This window comes from Cylas formicarius, unplaced genomic scaffold (assembly GCF_029955315.1).
Source record: "Cylas formicarius isolate icCylForm1 unplaced genomic scaffold, icCylForm1.1 PGA_scaffold_8__14_contigs__length_24414737, whole genome shotgun sequence".
Classification (NCBI taxonomy): domain Eukaryota; kingdom Metazoa; phylum Arthropoda; class Insecta; order Coleoptera; family Brentidae; genus Cylas; species Cylas formicarius.
In genome coordinates this window covers 5380229-5399614 of record NW_026844361.1, presented here as the reverse complement: position 1 = coordinate 5399614, position 19386 = coordinate 5380229, and the positions used below count along the sequence as shown (strand labels likewise).

Sequence of the window (19386 nt, the reverse complement as noted above, 5' to 3'; positions counted from 1 at the left end):
GTGTGTGACAACATCGAATTTGTATTATTCCGATGGCCTTGACCGCGGCGTCTCGAAATGGCGGATATCATTAAGCAATACCCTTGACTTTACAGCACGCATGACGTCACCGGTGGTACGGAGTGCACGCTATTGTTCAACATTACATGGACCAATTTGGTTAGTTTTGGTCCTGATATTTCGAGATGTTGTTTTGAGATTCTTATTAACTATCTAACATTTAATTATTGATATATTGAAGACGAAAATCTGAATCTGGGACTATACTTCGTATCTTATAAAAAAATTTTACTTACATTAAGGCCTCTATTCACCAATGTAATTGCAAGTAGTTAAGGAGGTATGGCCGGTTAGTGAGATAATCCGTTTATTATTAGCTTAAAAAGTGAGGTTGAGTTGTGGTGGTGGTGGTTTGATTTTAAAAATCAGAAAAAACATGATTGCGATTGGTTAAAATTTACGTAATGGAATATGAGATGTATAATGATGACTTAGATGCCCTGGATGTAGTCCACAATGGGTTTCTAGGGGCACAATGGGAAAGGCCAAATTACTTCAAAAATAGTAAAAAATGAAGAGAGAATGAAGAAATTTGGTTGTCTTTTTTTACTTTAGGCTCTGTATTTTAAATTATCACCTTCCAATAATAATAATAAATAATAATAAATAAAATAATAAATAATGCGCAATATGTTCCTGGCAACTTGTTTGTATTGAAAAATATGTGCTTTTTCAAGTTGAGGACTAGCTACTTTTTATTTTTTATTTATAAATCATATAGCAAAAGTCATGCCGCAGTTTCTAACCTATGAAATGCCTCTGAAAAATTACACTTTTGACATTTTTCACGAGAACTATATTCCAAAATTTATGTAAATATACATCTTTTTTAGATCTGGCGCTACACCACAGAATACCGCCAAGAAAATAACGCGACGTTTCCGCGAGTTCGACAAGAGCTTCAGCTTTTAAACTCTTCGTTAAAATGTAATGGTGGCTACGTCAATCAAGCAAACTACTAGTAGGCGTAAACTATCTTAACAGATTTTTAGGGTGTTTATTGATGGATACGGGTTTAAACGATATTTTTCACGCTTTGGCCGGACTAACTATTTCTACTATCTATAAGCGTTAATAATATTAATAACATAATGTCCGTGGCGGAAGATCTCATAATGACAATAAACAATTCTAGAAAAATGTTATGAATAATTCATTTTCACATTAAGCTTTAATTATTGTTGTGTAACTGGTATACATTGTTTTAAAGTATATCGAGAAAAAAATATAAAGATTAAATATTGAATTTTGTTTATTTCAGTATAATAAAATCGCATTACTACTAACAGAAAATACGACGACCCTAAATATACAGTAGGAGTCAACTAGGCTAAGAGGTGAAATGTACGGAAAAAATTGTTCCTTATAAAAGTTTTCCCTTGCACTGCCTGACGTTTGTTTTTTTGCTTATGGTACAAAAAACATTCAAAAATATACAATTTGCGAAGAAAGTGGTCTTTCTTCCAGCACATTAATGTTGTTTTAAATTTCAAATTAAAGCAAAAATTCTAAATTTCAAATTTTCGATTTAAAAGTAAAATATTTCTAAGTCACCTATTTCAGTTGATTGTGCCTTTCTTAATTGCGACGTGAGTCCAAATAGGAAACGTTTTGACAAGTCTAAGAAAATAACACTCCTGATTTGTTTAATAATTTTCTTCTAGAAAATGTGACCGAGGTTAATGGGCTAGTAAACAACACACATACTATTGGTGTGTCAAATTATTAGCCATGACAACACTGAACAAACTATATCACAACTGCGCTCTAATACTAAAGGATTTGATGCACTTGAGAACAAAATATTCTTTTAATAACCCCTTACTTAGTAGATCGTATCACTTCTGTAATTAATTATAGTATCTTCTGCAAGTTTCCCAGTGTTGCCAGTGTTATACCAGTACCTATGAACGGTGATCGCATTTTAAGCCTATAAGTCTCTTGCCGGTTTTTTCCTGGAAAAAGTTCTGAGCGAACAGTTGAGAGTTCATTCTTTGTGGAATAATATAATTCCTTCTACGCAATCCAGTCTTAGACCTCAACATGGCACAACAACCATCGTCTTAAAACTATCTAGTTCTCTAGTTCTCCTTGATTATAGCAGAGTTTTTGATACTGTTGATCATAATATTTTCTCTACCAAAGTTAAATTCTTTGGGTTCGATTCCTTCGTAGTATACTTTTCAGAACATTTCTTGCATGGTAGGAGTCCAATGGCAACGATACTCCTTTAAACAATATAAATGTATATATTAATAAGGTTAAATTGAATCCGTGTATTTTGTGCAAAAATTTAGGAGTATTTTTTAATAATAAACTGCAACTACTCTAACAAAGTTAACTTAATCACGTTTTAAACTATCTTATCTTATTGACATACTGCAGTGTGTTAAACTGACCCGCTCTTCTTCGTGAAGACAGAGCAAAGCTCCAAAGATTACAAACCAACTGTGTAAGTTTTTGTTATGGATTGAACATTTCCTTCTTTCTAATTCGCTTAGGCTGGAAACTCTATGTCAGCTGCATTTATGTGAGCTTGTTTTTAAAACAGCCCTCGTTTTGATAAGCTAGTCAGAGGCGAATTTTCGGACTATTCCAAGGTACAGGACAGCCATGTCTGATATTAAAACTCAATAAGGTTTGCTCGAGCAAGCAAAGCAAGCTAGAGGATCGCTTTAGACCTCCTTTATAAAAAATTATATATACCGGTAACTTGTTGCACAAAATAACTACGGGATCGCCCAATATTTACTAATATAGAGATGTAAAAGCTTTCGCCCAAGCATTCAGACTTCCTCAGGACTCTAAAATGTAAAAGGGAAACACTCTATCACAAAAATAAAAAAACACACTAGGCTCGTCAATACATACACCAATTTACCATCAATTAAACCACGTGTTAGCCATTTGTAAAGGCTGCACAGATTAAAATAGTAAAACAAAGGAAACTTATGCCTTGACAATTAGTCAAGTCATTAATTAACAAGTAAAATAACCGGAACGACAAGGACACAACAAAAATGCACTCAATTCGATTCTGCCGGAGATAATCCGCTCAACGGAATTTTTAAAAAAAGACGTCTTGTCAGTTGGGAAAATGGTCAGGCACATATAAAGAGAACTTGACATACCAAAGAATCAACACGTTACAAAACCAAAGAATACAAGGCAAAACCCAACCAGCGACCATTAACATCGAACTTACGTTTAACCTCGGTGAAAAAAGCACAGACAATAAATTTCAATATTCGACTAGATCACAGACCCACAAAATTTTACACCTAAACCAACACTACAGGAGTTTTCTTGAATAGCAATATGGAAGTTTCAGTCTTTTTGCAAATGTTTGATGTAATGATACTGCTCAAACCATCCACATCTCTTTTATGGTTAATAGAGTGGGCACACTGATGAATATAGCACATTTCTAGGAATCTAAGTTTATAGCCATTTTTTATTTATTTATATTTTATATTTCTCTGCTGATGTGCATTCGTTTCATGTCGTCATGTGGCTAGTAAGATCGTGCTGTTATTGCTTGTTTTACTTTTTACATCTTCCAAAATTACTTATTTTTGTGCCTCACTACTTGTGTGACTTTATGTGACAATTTAAACAATGTTAAACAATTCACATATCATAGAGCTATAAAAAATTACCTAGAAGCTTCGAAGCAGAGAATATCAGAAGCAGTAGAATCTGTTATGTTGGAAAAAAAATGCGTAAAGCATGGAGGCGAAGTTTTTAGAATATCAAATTATGTCCACCCATATTTTTTCTGTTTCAATATGCAAAATGTGGCAATTTTGTGCAACCCCTATGAATGTGTCATTTTGTATTATAAATATTCTCTGTTCTAGAATCAACATTTTTCTTATTTTGACGTCACAATTAGAAAAGTGTAATCAAATAAAATAGGTGATAATGGGACATCAGGACGTCAGACATTGCGAACCCATATTTAAGGCACTTGTCTATTTCATACGTGGACGTACTGTATATTTATATTGTATGCAAATTATTAATAACGAAGCAAGTCGAATCAAGTCCGTTCTTATTGAAAATCTAATTCTGCTTCTCTCTCAGAGTCGTTATTGAGATTAGGTTCATTGAGCTCTGTGTTATATCGTATGCAAATGCAAGAATCTTCAATTTTTGCAATATGAATTGTTCCAGCCCTCAGCAGGTATGTTATTAATTAGATTTATTACACTCAGATATAAAGTAGGAGTATGATTTTACCTGGTGACACAAATGTTCTATGAGGTTGAATATACAATGATATGAATGAAAACGTAAAACAGTATGTTCATCTGTCCGGGTAACTTAGCACATACATATTGTTTTTTAATAGCATATGAATCAAAAAGTTGCCCTCTCTACAACTGAGAATCCATCCAGTTTTATTTTAATGACCTCGACCGTGACTTCTCTCTTATTAGATACAGAACACACGTCGGCCATACCAAAAGAACTAATTGAAAAAATGCATATCAACGTATGCACTTACGTAACGTTACTTAAAAGTTGATTGCGATCGCAAACAATTACGCTATATTTCCGAGTTTTTGCCCGCGAATCATCCAATCGATTTCCATTCCAAAAGTGTTAAGTAAACACGTACGTTTACGATATGCGATCGTTTAAGTGCCCACCAAACATCGGCTGATTGCGCGTCGAACGAGGATCGTACAATATAATTAACAAACGTGATTTTGATATACGTTGGAATTTTCAACGGAAGCATCACGCAATAGAAAAATTGTTTTGTGCCTTTGAGGCCCGGTTTATTACTCTTCGCTCAAGCTAAACAGCATACAAAATTCGAAACTACCTGATTCGATGAGGTCTACGCACCATGTAGGGAGATGTTATATTGGTAATGATGATGTAATACAATTGGCGAAGTAGAGAGAGTTGTCTTGAGTTACCAGATTTTTCTGTCTCCTTCTGCAATCATGCATCAAAAGTGATATTTACGAAGAATTCCAGACGAATTCCAGTACAACGCAAAAAAGGGAAGGTTCGCGACTTTCGTGGAAAGACCGTGTGTTTTAGACAATTGAAGATCGACATATGCAAGACCGTCACTGGGAGGATAGAAGGTGATGGAAGCTTAGATGCGAAAGATGCTGAATTGTGTAACCAAAATTCGCAATATGGATAGATTGTATAATAATCTTCTATTCTTGCTGCCCTACACGCACAAAATCAATTTCAACTATTTTATTTTTGTCTTCTTTCCCAAATTGCCAACATTGTATTTAGTACATATATAGCCCTTTTCTCTTGTACTTTACTTGTTTTTCGACTAATTTTGAGTTCTACGTCTTCTGGTTCTTTTACTATTTTTAGATATTGCGGTGCCCATATTTAACTCCCATTCGTCCATTAGTTTCCTCAGCATATAATTTGCATCCAGTCCGTAGTTGGTTACTATCAATTGATCTTCTGTCAAACAATATTACTATCCCAGCTAATTTTTTAGTGCACTTATTTAGCGCTTCGTGAAGTATATCTTGGAAAGTATCGCGGAAAGACTATATTGCTTTTTACGAAACTTCCGGATTCCTCCTGTGTCGGTTTTTGCTTAGTCGAAATTGCTGACGTTTCAAGCTTGACTGAAACTGGCTCGTATTTTACTCTGTACCTGCTTATATATTGCTTGAGGGGGGTGGGAGGCGCTAATGAGAGGTATAAACACTGTCTCGGGTGACTGATTCCCAAATTGGGGACTGGTCGCGAGAACTGATTACATGCGAGAATTTTAGTTTTATCATATAAAATTTTATGCCCGGTTTCATGAGTGTGTTCGGCAACAGCTGATGAGTTTATCTGTCTTAGTCGTAAGGCTCTTTCGTGTTCTTTGAGCCTAGTTGATATTTTTCGCCCGGTCTCTCCAATGTATTCTTTGCCGTATATGCATGGAATGCTGTAAGCTCCTGGCATCTCAAATGGAATTTTGTCTTTGACGGACTGAAGATGATGAGACATTTTTTGACAAGTGGTAAATCTGGTTATCAACTCTCTTGTTTACAGAGCCGTAAAATTATCTCAGCCCGAGTCACTGAACCCAGAATTAAAACACCTTACCTCTGCTCTTCTCTCTAATAATTTCCACATTAAAGACCTTAAGCGTTCCATCAAAAAATACTCTTCACCACAACCTTGCAATAGCAATGAGTCCGAAAGCAATCCTACTTTTGCCACTGTGGTCCTTCCTTACATTCAAAACAACACTGACCACATATCAAAAGTTCTGAAGAAGTATAACGTCAAAACCAGATTTACCAGTAGTCCAAAAATCTCTCAGCATTTTCGGTCCGTCAAAGACAAAATTCAATTTGAGATGACAGGAGTAAAGTCCTGGCGTCTCAAATGGAATTTTGTCTTTGACGGACCGCAAATGTTGAGAGATTTTTGGACAAGTGGTAAATCTGGTTTTGACGTTATACTTCTTTAGAACTTTTGATATATGGCCAGTGATGTTTTGAATGTAAGGAAGGACCACAATGGCAAGTGTAGGATTGCTTTCGGCCTCATTGCTATTGGAAGGTTGTGGTGAAGTGTATTTTTTGATGGAACGTTTAATATCTTTAATGTGGAAATTATTAGAGTGAAGAGTAGAGGTAAGGTGTTTTAATTCTGTTTTCAGTGACTCGGGCTGAGATAGTTTTACGGCTCTGTAAACAAGAGAGTTGATAACCGATGATTTTTGGGCCGGATGGTGATGTGACCATGCATTAATGTATCGGTCTGTGTGCGTAGGTTGTCTGTAAACACAATGACCCAATGTCAGGTCTGATTTTCTATTGATAAGAATATCTATGGTAAAACGTGTGTTAGGGTGTATCGAGTTTAAATGTCTAAGAAAATCTACTAGGGTTTCTTGACCATGAGGCCAAATAACAAATGCATCATCGACGTAGCTTTTCCATAATTTTGGTTTTAGATGAAAGGTGTCGAGAGCTTTCTTCTCAAAGGCTTCCATATATATATTCGCGATGACTGGTGATAGTGGAGAACCCATAGCTGTTCAGATTCTCGGATTTTAATATATCTGAAATGATGTCGAGAATTTCAGGAATAGGTACTTTGGTAAAGAGTGATTCTACGTCGAAACTGACTAGAATATCTTGTTTATTTAATGTAATGCTTTTTAATTGTTCAATGAAGTGAAAGGAATTAAGTACGAAACTGTCAGTTTTCTCTGTAAGGGGTTTTAATAAGGAAGCTAGATATTTTGCTAGAGAATATTTTGGAGAACCAATGTTGCTGACAATAGGGCGAAGGGGTAATCCTAGTTTGTGAATCTTTGGAAGTCCGTAGGGACGAGGAATTTTAGAGTCGTGAGGGGTAACAGATTTTTTCAAGGAGTCTGATAGAGAAGAAACCTTAATAACAGATTTAAGGTTGCGATCCATAGATGGCGCAGGATCTTTTTTAAGTTGACGATATGATCCGTCTCTAAGAATATCTTGAATCTTTTCCTGATATTCATTTGTGTTCGCCACCTTTATCTGCTTTTATGATAATGATGTCGGAATTAGATTTTATAGATTTTAGGGAAATGATTTTTAAAGAAGTTTTGCCGTTTCAAATCGAATTCCATTAGCTGTTTGAGATGGCAGTTTGTTTAGGATAGACTCGACATTTGAAATGTTTCCTCTTTTGCAACACTTGGTAATGTCAGCGCAAGATGTTAATTCTCGGAAGGCACTTCGCTTCGATCTATATTGCATTCATTTGACTTCAGCAACACTTTCTTCATTTTATCGACCATTCCAACTTCTACATGGGTATTAGTTTTCATCTTTATATTTTTATATTCAAGCTCTTTCGATTATCACTAAGTAGGGATGTATAATAGTTTGCCATTCTTGTAGGCTTATTAAGTTTATGCCTGTCCACCTCCTCGCATTTCTTCTCCCAGGCTTAGCTTCTTCTTTCTATGATTGCTCTTTTCCCTATTCTATTAGACTACACATACATTCTTCTCTCTTCTGCTTTGTTGGTGTGTAGCCGTACCCCATAGGCTTTCGTTTTATTTTTAACCAGCGAATCCAATTCGCCTGACCACCATTCACCACCGTTAGTATTCTTATTGCCAGAGTGTGTATGCTTGACTTTATTTGTTTTGCAAAAATATACAGAAAAACGAACGGTCGTAAAAAAATTATAGTATGCAACACGTGTGGTAAATTTTTTAAGTCACTCGTTTATTAAACACTTGCTCCGCTCGTCTCAAATAAACTTGCGACTCAAATGCCGTTTACCACACCTCATGAATAATATACTATTTTTTCTTGAATTTTAGTTAATTAATGTGCAAAATTGTCAGCTTGCTTTGACTAATAACTATATTACAAAAGTTAAGTTTTTGCCAGCTTGACTTGAAACATGGATAAGAATGAACCATTGGAGTGTGACTACTAATACACGTGCAAAAAAAAACAAGAAATAGAGGAATAGGTATTAAAAAATGGAATATGGAGTCCCACAGACTTTTGACTGGAATTTATAGAAATAAAAATTGTTGTTGTATCTTAAAGCAACTGGAAAAGAACATCAAAATGGACAGCTGAAAATCGCTATTCTGATATACAATGACGATGGCTTTTCCATTCTTTTGTGGGGATAAACGAGACACTTCAAAAAAGTTATTGAAAAGTTTTGATGATCACCTCCTACTATAGAAGGCCAAACAATCGAGCACTACTTGACAGAATTAAAAATGCATGCGACGTTATGTAATTTCATTTGTCAAAATAACCAATGCAATCAGAGTTACAAAGAGCTCATATGATAGAGAAATACAAGAACGAATTGTATGGTCTGTTCATAGCTATAAGAAATTGACCAATTGCTTTTGAATGGGATTATCCAAGAGTGGTCATTAACATACAATGCAACAAGATTATTACCTAAAGTTTCGGAATTTAAATTCAGGTAAAATTGTGGTCCGTAATAGAAAATAATTTTATACCTACCTGTGTTTAATATTCTTTGGTTTGGTATACTACTTAGTTTAAGTTTATTGCTAATAAATCATCCTTATTTCGTGTGTAATACAGCGTGTTTTGAATCGCGTGCGAATTATGCATAATAAGGTGCGAGTGTTGTGTATCTCAGGAGATGCTCCCGCCCAAATGTAGAAAATGCTATTCTATTGAGACTAAGGAAGTTATAAACAATCTTTATTTGACTCTCATTGAACGTGGTGGAAAATTCCAACATCAACTGTATGGAAAATTGTGAATAATCCCATTTCAGCGAGGAAAAAAAGAAGCGATGCTGACTTTTTCTCGAGTGTAGACGAAAGTAATCAAGATCGGTATTAAATATGGCAGAACTATCTTATGGAAGTGTATTCAACACATGGGTTTTACATTAAAAAAAAATGACAAAAGGCAAGTTTTAATGGAATCTTTTAGAATTCGGAAATGGCGACTGGAATATCTAGAGAAAATTAGAATTTACAGAGAACAAAAAAGTCCAATTATTTACTTGGATGAAACTTGGTTCGACACTTATGATACCCCGGAAAAGGGTGGAGTTGACTCAACTGATAAGTGTAAGTGTAAACGCGCCATCAAAAAGAGGTAAAAGAATAGCTATTTTGCATGCTGGCTCTAAAGATGGTTGGATTCCAAATGGACTTTCTCTGTCTGCAAAAAATATTAAAGATTCTTCTCTGGATTACCATGAAGGCACCACCGCTGATTTATTGGAAAGTTGGTTTAAAAACAAACTAGTTCCAAACATTCTTCCTAACAGTGTCATTGTAATGGACAATGCAAGTTATCACAGTAGACAGTTGCAATTAATTGAGGTTCTACAAAGCTTGAATCTACAAAAGGAATAATTCTGTGATAATTATGCAAAAAATCTAGGGCATACAGTTTTTGAGGCTTCCACCTTACCCCTGTATATTTAATACCATTGAACATATTTAGCGCCAACTGAAATCTTCCATTCATCGCAACAATGTTTTTCCCCGTGTTAACTCCAATGTCCTCAAACTTATAGAAACCGAAGTTTTTAACATCCCTCGACAAAGTTGGGCAAATTCTGTTAAACATATAAAAAAGCAGAACAATCGTATATCCATATTGCAAATAATATAAAACAAATAATAATTAGAACAGGCGATGATAGCGATAGTGATACTGATATATTATGTGAATAATTTTAAGTATTTTAAGTAGGTAATAAAAATAATAATTTAAACATAAATGCATACATAAATAAATAAATATTGTTTAGTATCTTTCCTAACAAAACCCCAAATAATTAAATTCTAAGCAAAGTACGGACCTGTTCGGCCATATTTCATTCTTACAGCTTGCGCGGGTCTTTCCTTAATTCGTATAAGTTAGTCACTTTTTTATATCTATGAACAAACTTTACGCGAAACATATTTAACAGTTGAAAAGGTCGAGGATGCAGAAATACATAGAATCAGTATCAAAAAAATCAAGTGTCGTCGTTGTTTATTTGAACATATTCCAAACAAGAGACGAGGACATTTTGTCAAGATTTCTTTCCACAACCACAAGAATAACTCAAGTGAAAATGAAAAGCAGACACGAACACCTCCACAAGATCAAGATAAAATTGAAAATTAAGTTAAAGAATGAAAACTCGCGTAGAGACTACAGAAATGTCAAGTATGTCGGTAGTGAAACAAACCTACGAAAAGACTCCTCTCCTTCCAGAGGTATTGAACAACTTTATATCAATGACAGTTACGACGTTTCTAAACAACTGACAATTCTGAAAATTATTAGTGTATGAAGACAATTCAGAAAATAATATCTATGTATTTGTATCTTTCTACCATGATTATTGTGCTAATGGATGATGTTAATAATGTCGTAAAAGTAAAGTTGTTGTCGGATTGAGAAATAAATAAGAATAGAACACTAAGATGATGTGAATTTCATTACTGCGTATTTTCAAATTATTTCGATTTCTGTTGGATTGAACATGTTGGAGTTTTGCTTTTTTGTATAATCCTTATTAAAAACGAATAAATATAGAAGTTTGGCAACATCGCGCATTTGACGACCACAGTTTAAATTTCTCCTTCTGCTAAATACGTAACCTGCAGGATTACCGTCGTTGTTTCTATGAAATACTTGGTTAATTATATGCGTTGTTTTTTTTTTTCAGACGCTGACACGCGAAAATGGATCCGATCGGGTGAGCCGAATAACAAGTGGCGAATCACTTTATCTCACGCCGGCCCGGGTAAAAAATTTAACTTTTCTTTTTTTTTTCAGGGCCAGCTGCTTCAGCCTTCAGTAAGTTTTTCCAAGCGGCGACGCCGCCATAATATATTCATGGAAATACGAGTCCTCATTTGCATTTCCGCGAGATTCGAATTCAATTTTCCGCGAGGAAAGCTCAACGATGTGAAATATTCCACTCGTTATGATCGGCATGGCGGAGCGACTAAAATAAGTGTAAAACGTAAAACTTTTTTTATCAACTGCGTTTTAAGGGACACGCACGTTTTGCGATTTTCCTACAAGTGATATTCTTAACCGCGTCTTCTCTCATCGACACTACATCACAAGACCACGCAATGTCATCATATTAAAGGAGCGATATATCTGGTAGCATGGCGTTCACAATATCAAATATACGTGAAAGAGGATAAAAATATACGGTTTATTTTTGATATCCTCACTTTAGATGACTATAAAAAAAATTCTGAGTATTGTATTATGGTGGAGGGTAAAAATGCGCAACGCTAATAACAACGCAATTATTTTTAGATGCCCCAAAGCCTATTTAATAAATATGTGGAGGCAGAATGCGAATCCCTTTATTCTAAAAGATAACATTGAGAGATTACATATTTTACAAAGGTTGCATCAGTTCGTGCCAGTCTTGGGCTGCTAGAAAAATAAAAACAAATGATGATTCTGGGCTAGGGTATGATCAAATTTTCAGATATTCTAAGAAAATTATAGGCTGACTTCTAGTCGTAACTTTTAATAGATAATTAGCTCTTTTAGTAACGATATGGTCTGCTTTTCTTTATTCTAGTCACCTCAGTAATTATTTTTTAAGCAAATTTATATCATTTATTTTGATTGCAAATTTTATGCCCATCTTATCGCAATTTTAAAAACTATATGTTTTCCAAGGGCATCCTCAAAAATAATACTATATATTTTGTTCTATATCTGGAGACTTTCGGCTTTCTTTTCGCTTGATGTATTTGAATCCTAATTTCTGTCATAATAAAAACAACTCTTGATCAAACGGAGAGTTTTTAACTACATTTTTAATATACTCCACTCATAGCAGTTCTGCGGTTACGTCACTTTTAGTATGTTTACTAAAATGCTACCATTTTTTGATGCGTTCCGACCGACAAAATAACACTCATCAAATATATCTGAGATATGTTTATATTTTAAATATTCTCAATGATTCAACAACGAAAAGCCATAACGCAAGCAACAGCAAAGAAGGGGAATAAAAACTAGTCATAATCGAAAAAAATATCTTCCTCCGAGTCTGATTCATACATATCGATAACAACTGCGAAAATTTAGAATATCCCTTTTTTGCAGCCACTCGATCCAATCCATCCATCTGATCCAATTGTTCATTGTCCATTATTATTAAGATTGGACAACAGCTTTTGACGGAACCACATTTTAAAGTAAAAACATACATAAGTTAGTGTTTTCCCAGAGCATGTTAATATTAATAATAAAAGTTTCCGTGGGTTCAAAACTGAAACTTTTATCTCTGTTCATACATTAGAAAAAATCGACTTTTCCCATAAAAGAGAAATATAAATCACCTTTCAAAATTTTCAGTGTTCATTGAATCATGGTAGTCCTCCAATTTGCAGCCCGATTTAAAAACAAGCCTGGAATACTTGACAAAACTATTTTTAGAGCCAGCATGTAAAATTACATAGCAAACTCCTTCACCATATTTTTTCCGGACTGTTTGTAAGTCAGCTTTTTCTAGATGTCCCTTTACTAAAAATCAAAATCTAGTCCAAAAATACTAGATTAAATGAAAAGGCATCATTCTGGTTTTATGAGCAATGTATGGCTGTTCTATCAAATATGTCCCTCTTGAAAACAAATATTTAACGTGTTCAATGCATCAATTAGTGAAACATGTGAATATCAATCAATACCTTCGATTTCCTGTAAATTTTTGCGTAGCGATTCTACTGTGACATGGGAAGAAAGTAATTATCATAAAGTTATATAGATTTTCGACTTTCGAAATTATATTATTCATTTGGAAAAAGGAAAAGTTTCAATTTTTTTTTATACCGTCTGCGTACCTGGTGTTCCATGTGCTGCGTTATGATTGCTCTGAACTTTAACTATATGTTCATGATCGGTTTTGATGTCTCCAGAAACAAGCTTGACTTAGAGAAGTATCAAATGCATGGACAACACAATAAGGACCGGCCTAAGTATTCATTTTCAGAAACATAAAATGCTCGTTCATAAAAATGAGATGGATTGAAGTGTGGAGACAGTAAATACTTGCATTGTGTACACCGTTTAAGGGTAAAAGCGGTCCCCCCCCATTTCTCGAGTAAAATAATCCACAAGTTTTCAAATAAGAACTGCAAAAATGTTTGATCTTGACTAGGCTTTTGACATGGATTTCGCAACTGACAAACAGAATTCCTGTATCAATTTATGACATCCTGCTCCTGAACTAGATAAAGATGTCATGCTGTGACGTAATTCAGCAATTGCTCTGGCTGAACTTCTATTGATTCCACAATTCAGGTTGTCATTCCTTTAGTTTCATGGGCCGAAACCGAAGCCCACACAAGGTTTTTTAGTTATTAAATCAACAATCTCCAATTTAAATAATTTGCTATTATCTCCTGTTATAATATAAAAAGACACTCAAAAATATGTAATACAAATATTTTTGCCTCACACACTAGTTCTGAGACTTTCAATGACGTGTAAATTATTCACATATTTTCGTGAATACTTTAAATTTGTCACTTTTTCATTATGAAATACCCATTATTGTGCATATTTTTCCAAATATTAAATGAATAACCGAAAACGTATAACTAGACATAAAGTGGTAGGCATATATTTCTCCCTTTTCGTGGTGACTCTGCCTTATTGCATCACTTTTCCGAGGAAGCGGATCGTCCATAACTTTATACATTGAAACGAGAATACCGAGTATTTATTTCGATTCTTCGGTTTAACTTCTTATCGCCAGGGATTTTTTTCCCGTTATTGAGTTATTTATATGAAAGTCAAAACGCATGAGGGATAGGCGTCTACATTTTTTCTTTTCTCGTTTGTTTTGAAATATGCGATTTAATTTGCTTTACGCAGCATCAATTCGGTTTGCGTCGCGGTCGGTGCTCGTGTCCAAATGCTGCTGAATTGGTACAACGCGAATAGAAGGTTCAGGATACTGAAAGCAGTCCAAATAAGGTGAAGTCGTAATAAATTTGTTCTGCTTCTTAACCCTTTAACAGCGGATTTGTTATTAGAAATAAGTTATGACTGGCTATAATTTTTATTTATTAATTAGGTAAGAAAACACTTTATCTAATGGCCATTTTTCCTTTTTTTCCAATAAAAAACTGCCGTTACCATATGGTAATGCTAGCCGCAAATGGTAGGCAAAAAAGTAAATATTTATTATGCAAAATATGCATTCTATGCATAAATAAACCTACGTTGCATTGGGAACACTTGGTTGAAACCAAAAAAACTATTTTATATTTCTGAAGATAGTGCAAAACGATTTGTCTTCTATAGCCAAGCTAACTTGGCTACAGAACACAAATGACTGGCAGTTTGGTCTTATATTTACGCCTGGCCGGCCAGGCGTAAATATAAATAATACTGTTACCATACTAGTGTCGACTAACCACGTAAAAAGAGGCCATCGACCCTTTTGTTTCTCCCGAAACCTGTTTAATTCTGTTATAAGTGATGGACGCTATACCTGTACAATTCTTTTTTCGTTTCTGGAAACCAAAAAAACTATTTTATATTTCTGAAGATAATGAAAAACGATTTGTCTTCTGTAGCCAAGCTGACTTGGCTACAGAACACGAATGACTGGTAGTTTGCTCTTATATTTACGCCTGGCAGACCAGGGGTTTACCATACTAGTGTCGAGTAACCACGTAAAAAGAGGCCATCGTCCCTTTTGTTTCTCCCGAAAAATGTTTAATTCTGTTATAAGTGATGGACACTATACCTGTACAATTCTTTTTTCCTTTCTGGAAACCAAAAAAACTATTTTATATTTCTGAAGATAATGAAAAACGATTTGTCTTCTGTAGCCAAGCTGATTTGGCTACAGAACACGAATGACTGGTAGTTTGCTCTTATATTTACGCCTGGCAGACTAGGGGTTTACCATACTAGTGTCGAGTAACCACGTAAAAAGAGGCCATCGTCCCTTTTGTTTCTCCCGAAACCTGTTTAATTCTGTTATAAGTGATGGACACTATACCTGTACAATTCTTTTTTCCTTTCTGGAAACCAAAAAAACTATTTTATATTTCTGAAGATAATGAAAAACGATTTGTCTTCTGTAGCCAAGCTGATTTGGCTACAGAACACGAATGACTGGTAGTTTGCTCTTATATTTACGCCTGGCAGACCAGGGGTTTACCATACTAGTGTCGACTAACCACGTAAAAAGAGGCCATCGCCCCTTTTGTTTCTCCCGAAACCTGTTTAATTCTGTTATAAGTGATGGACGCTATACCTGTACAATTCTTTTTTCCTTTCTGGAAACCAAAAAAACTATTTTATATTTCTGAAGATAATGAAAAACGATTTGTCTCAAGTCAGCTTGGCTACAGAACACGAATGACTGGTAGTTTGCTCTTATAGTTACGCCTGGCAGACCAGGGGTTTACCATACTAGTGTCGACTAACCACCTAAAAAGAGGCCATCGCCCCTTTTGTTTCTCCCGAAACCTGTTTAATTCTGTTATAAGCGATTCTTTTTTCCTTCTGAGAAAACCTTTTTACTTGAAAGGTGGGGTTGACTCCTTGGCAGGTAAAGGCTACATTTACTGCTTTATTATCAAGCGATTTTACAACGATGATCCCACCTTCCTTATTTATAGCTGATATAAAACCAGTAAAAAGGTTATCAAAATAGAATTTTAGGGGAAGCTTGGACAAATCAGGTGAAGAATCAATGATATTGATAAGAGGCGCTGCACTTTTTCCAAATCCATTTTCATAGAATGGGTTTTTACCTTATAACCAAAACGGATAGGGTTCCCGCGTATAAATGGTTTGCGTCGGTGAAGTATTTTACTATTCATTCGTCAAATTTGAAATGTTACGTTAATTTTAAACAAAATTTGATCGTAATTTGTCCATAAGAGGTCGTAATTTCGTAATTATTATTAGGTTTCGTGTTATTCGCACAATGTAAATAATTTACAATCTTCCTTAACTAATATCTGCATTGCATTTGACGCAGTAGGTACGTTTAGGTCTTTTTCAGTACTCCAGTGCATATCTTTTTCCGATAGTTGATGATACCCACTTAGAATCATGATTTTAAACTAGTAGGTCAATAATTTCTTGATCGATAAACTGCTCAAAAATGTCGACGTCGGGAAAACTCTTTCTATTTAGAATTATATCATCCTTTATCCAGAATAGACGCGTCTAACTCTGCATAAATAGGTTTCTTTACCCTTATTTCAGTTACCCTTATCAGGTTGCCAAAATGTTATTTGCGTTCTTCATCGTAGGCCATTTCTAGAGCTTCTTGCAAGGTAAAACCTCTCCTAGAGAAAAAATACGAATCTTTTTTAGAGTTAGTGGGGTTAGCGTTACCATATAGGAACAGTAGACAAAAAAGACGTTAATTGCACACATAAAAATAAACTATCAAAAATTTTTAATGGTCACCTTATAAAGAACATCTTTATAGATAATTTTCAGGTGATGTAAAGAAATAAAGTTAAGAGGGTGGTTTAGAATCTACTTACTCTAATTGAAGGTCTCAAGAATGCATGTTCACACAAGCAGCAGTCGCGAGAGTTCAATCAATACTAACGAGTGAAGACAAGCATGAAATAAAGATTCCCACTAGCAGACAGACCCCAATCCTACATAACGAGACTTGTTTTATAATATTGCAAGCGTTACCGTATGGTAATGCTAGCTGTGGAAGGGTTAATGCGAGAGAGTTATAACTCGTTATTGAACTGTAAAACTTAGTGGTCTATAGATGTATCTATGATGATTGTCAAGGGTCCCGAGAGTGGTAAGTGAACGTGCAGGTTAGTTAGTGTTTCAAATTAGATTATAGTAACAATCATGAGAACAATGAGAAAATTTATATTCTCGCTGTTAATTGTAATAAATGAGGAGGAAAAGACTGCCACTGAAAAATAATGCAATCGTTTTACTTTAATAAATAAATTCCTACGTTGGACAAAATAATGTCTGGAAGGAAAAAAGGATGATCTCATTCATTGGAAGAAATAACAGGAAAAACTTAGGCAAATAAAGGATATAATGTTGTGGAAACGTGGCACGATATAAATTTAAAAAACACGAGGCAAGTCTTCCTGCAAAGATGATCCACTGGAATAAATGCACCATTGAAAAAAATCTACTTCAATCTCCGATCTTAAAAAATAAAATTATTAGCACGGAACAATTCGAAATATGTTAACTGGGAAAGATATCCAGAGAAGAAGCATAGACATTGCTGCGATCGAGAAGGGTTGTTCTTAGTAAGGGAATCAACAAATTTTCATAGCGATTTCTTCCTATATGTTTGTTATCAGGCAAAAGTCGAGAACTGCGAAGAACTAATAAAACAACAAAATCCAACAAAATTACCACGCATTCTTGGCAAGAAAAGGACATCATTCATTCGCTTCCTTTAAATAAAAACGAATTTTATAAAGACAAGCTAAAAAAGTAGTTAATGGAAATTGTAAATCTGAATAGAAAATAGGAAAAATAACTGTGTGGCCTTCCGCCATATCGTAGTGCATTAAATTAGCAGTAAGCCACATCACTTTGAAAATGATCCGTTGTTGTCAGAGGGAATGTGGGTTAAATATGTTATTAAAAAGACGGAGGGATGTGGAAACACTATAGAGCCCGATTCTATTTCTTTGGACTCCATATACTATAGTTCATCTGACTACTCGGAACATGGTCATTAAAATTTACAAATGAAATTGTATTGTATATGTTAGATTTTTTTATAAATAATACTGTTTATCAAGATTTATCTATTTTCATAATTAGATTTAAGCTGGTATAATTATTATTATAATTATTTTTCTAATATACTCTCTGTGACGCCGCTGTCACATGACTTTCCTTGTCTAAACGATTCGAGGTGTGTTGGGTGCTGTTTAATGATCCCCGTCATTTATTACTCTCTCGCATTAAGAAACATAGTATAATCGCCATTTTGCGCAGCATCTTTTCAGTTGTAATGGTTGCGGGTCGTATACCGCTTGCGTCATAAAAAAAGCAAAGAAAAAACTGGCGGCGAATAATAATAAGTCGCTAAGTTAAAGAACAACGGTCGCCAGGGGCTACAACAACGCTCGTTGCTCATTAAACATTCCCTTTTTTTCTTCCTAATTAATGGCAAGTCACTCTTTCGCGAAGAATTCTTAATACGAAATTATCTCGGATAGAAAATATGTTAAGTGTTCAAAAAGACGCATTGATCATATCACGTTGATCAGAGCAAACTTGTGTATAAAAGGGCCCAAAGGGTCAAAAGATTAAAAAAATCAATACCCATAAAAATACGTTTTGCTTAGTTTATTAGTATCAACGAATATTTATATATTTTACGTTTATATTGCTTTTTTTTCTTTTTTTACTTAAATGAAGAAGGTCGATGGTTGCCGCCATTTTTGTAAACACCCTATATTTAAATTAATACGCTTATATGTTTCGAAGGTGCCGGTTGCGTATGCTCACCGACTTGACATCAACATGATTAATAGGGTCTAATTACGGAGATAATATTTAAAAAGTGCCCAATTAAGTTTATTTGTTTTTTATCTATGCCTATCCCGAGTTTCACTCAAAAACTATTTCGGAAAGGTATGATAAAACCTCATTAGGTACGCAAAGAGACTACAGAATGAACCAAAAAATTCTTTTACTGTTTGGCATTATCGCTTTAATCGTTATTGGTAAATACATTATAAAGAAATATATTATATAATTATAATTAAAATGTCCATCGATCAAGTAAGCAAAAGCTCACCACATATGTTGTAATTACGTTGTCCTTAAATGGTCATTCTTTGCCCTTTAATCC

At 34.7% G+C, this 19386-nt stretch overlaps 1 protein-coding gene across 2 annotated transcripts in view; it reads left to right on the top strand.

The window, feature by feature from the left end:
• The window catches only part of LOC132706176 (facilitated trehalose transporter Tret1-2 homolog), a 45483-nt gene that overhangs the window by 7840 nt on the left and 18257 nt on the right, over nucleotides 1-19386 (top strand). For both annotated transcript variants that reach the window (XM_060677345.1, XM_060677346.1), the window contains exons 2-3: nucleotides 11236-11265; nucleotides 11346-11366. In XM_060677345.1, coding sequence (XP_060533328.1) covers nucleotides 11252-11265; nucleotides 11346-11366 — 35 coding nt within the window. In that variant the 5' untranslated portion in view covers nucleotides 11236-11251. The remainder of the gene's footprint in view (nucleotides 1-11235; nucleotides 11266-11345; nucleotides 11367-19386) is intronic.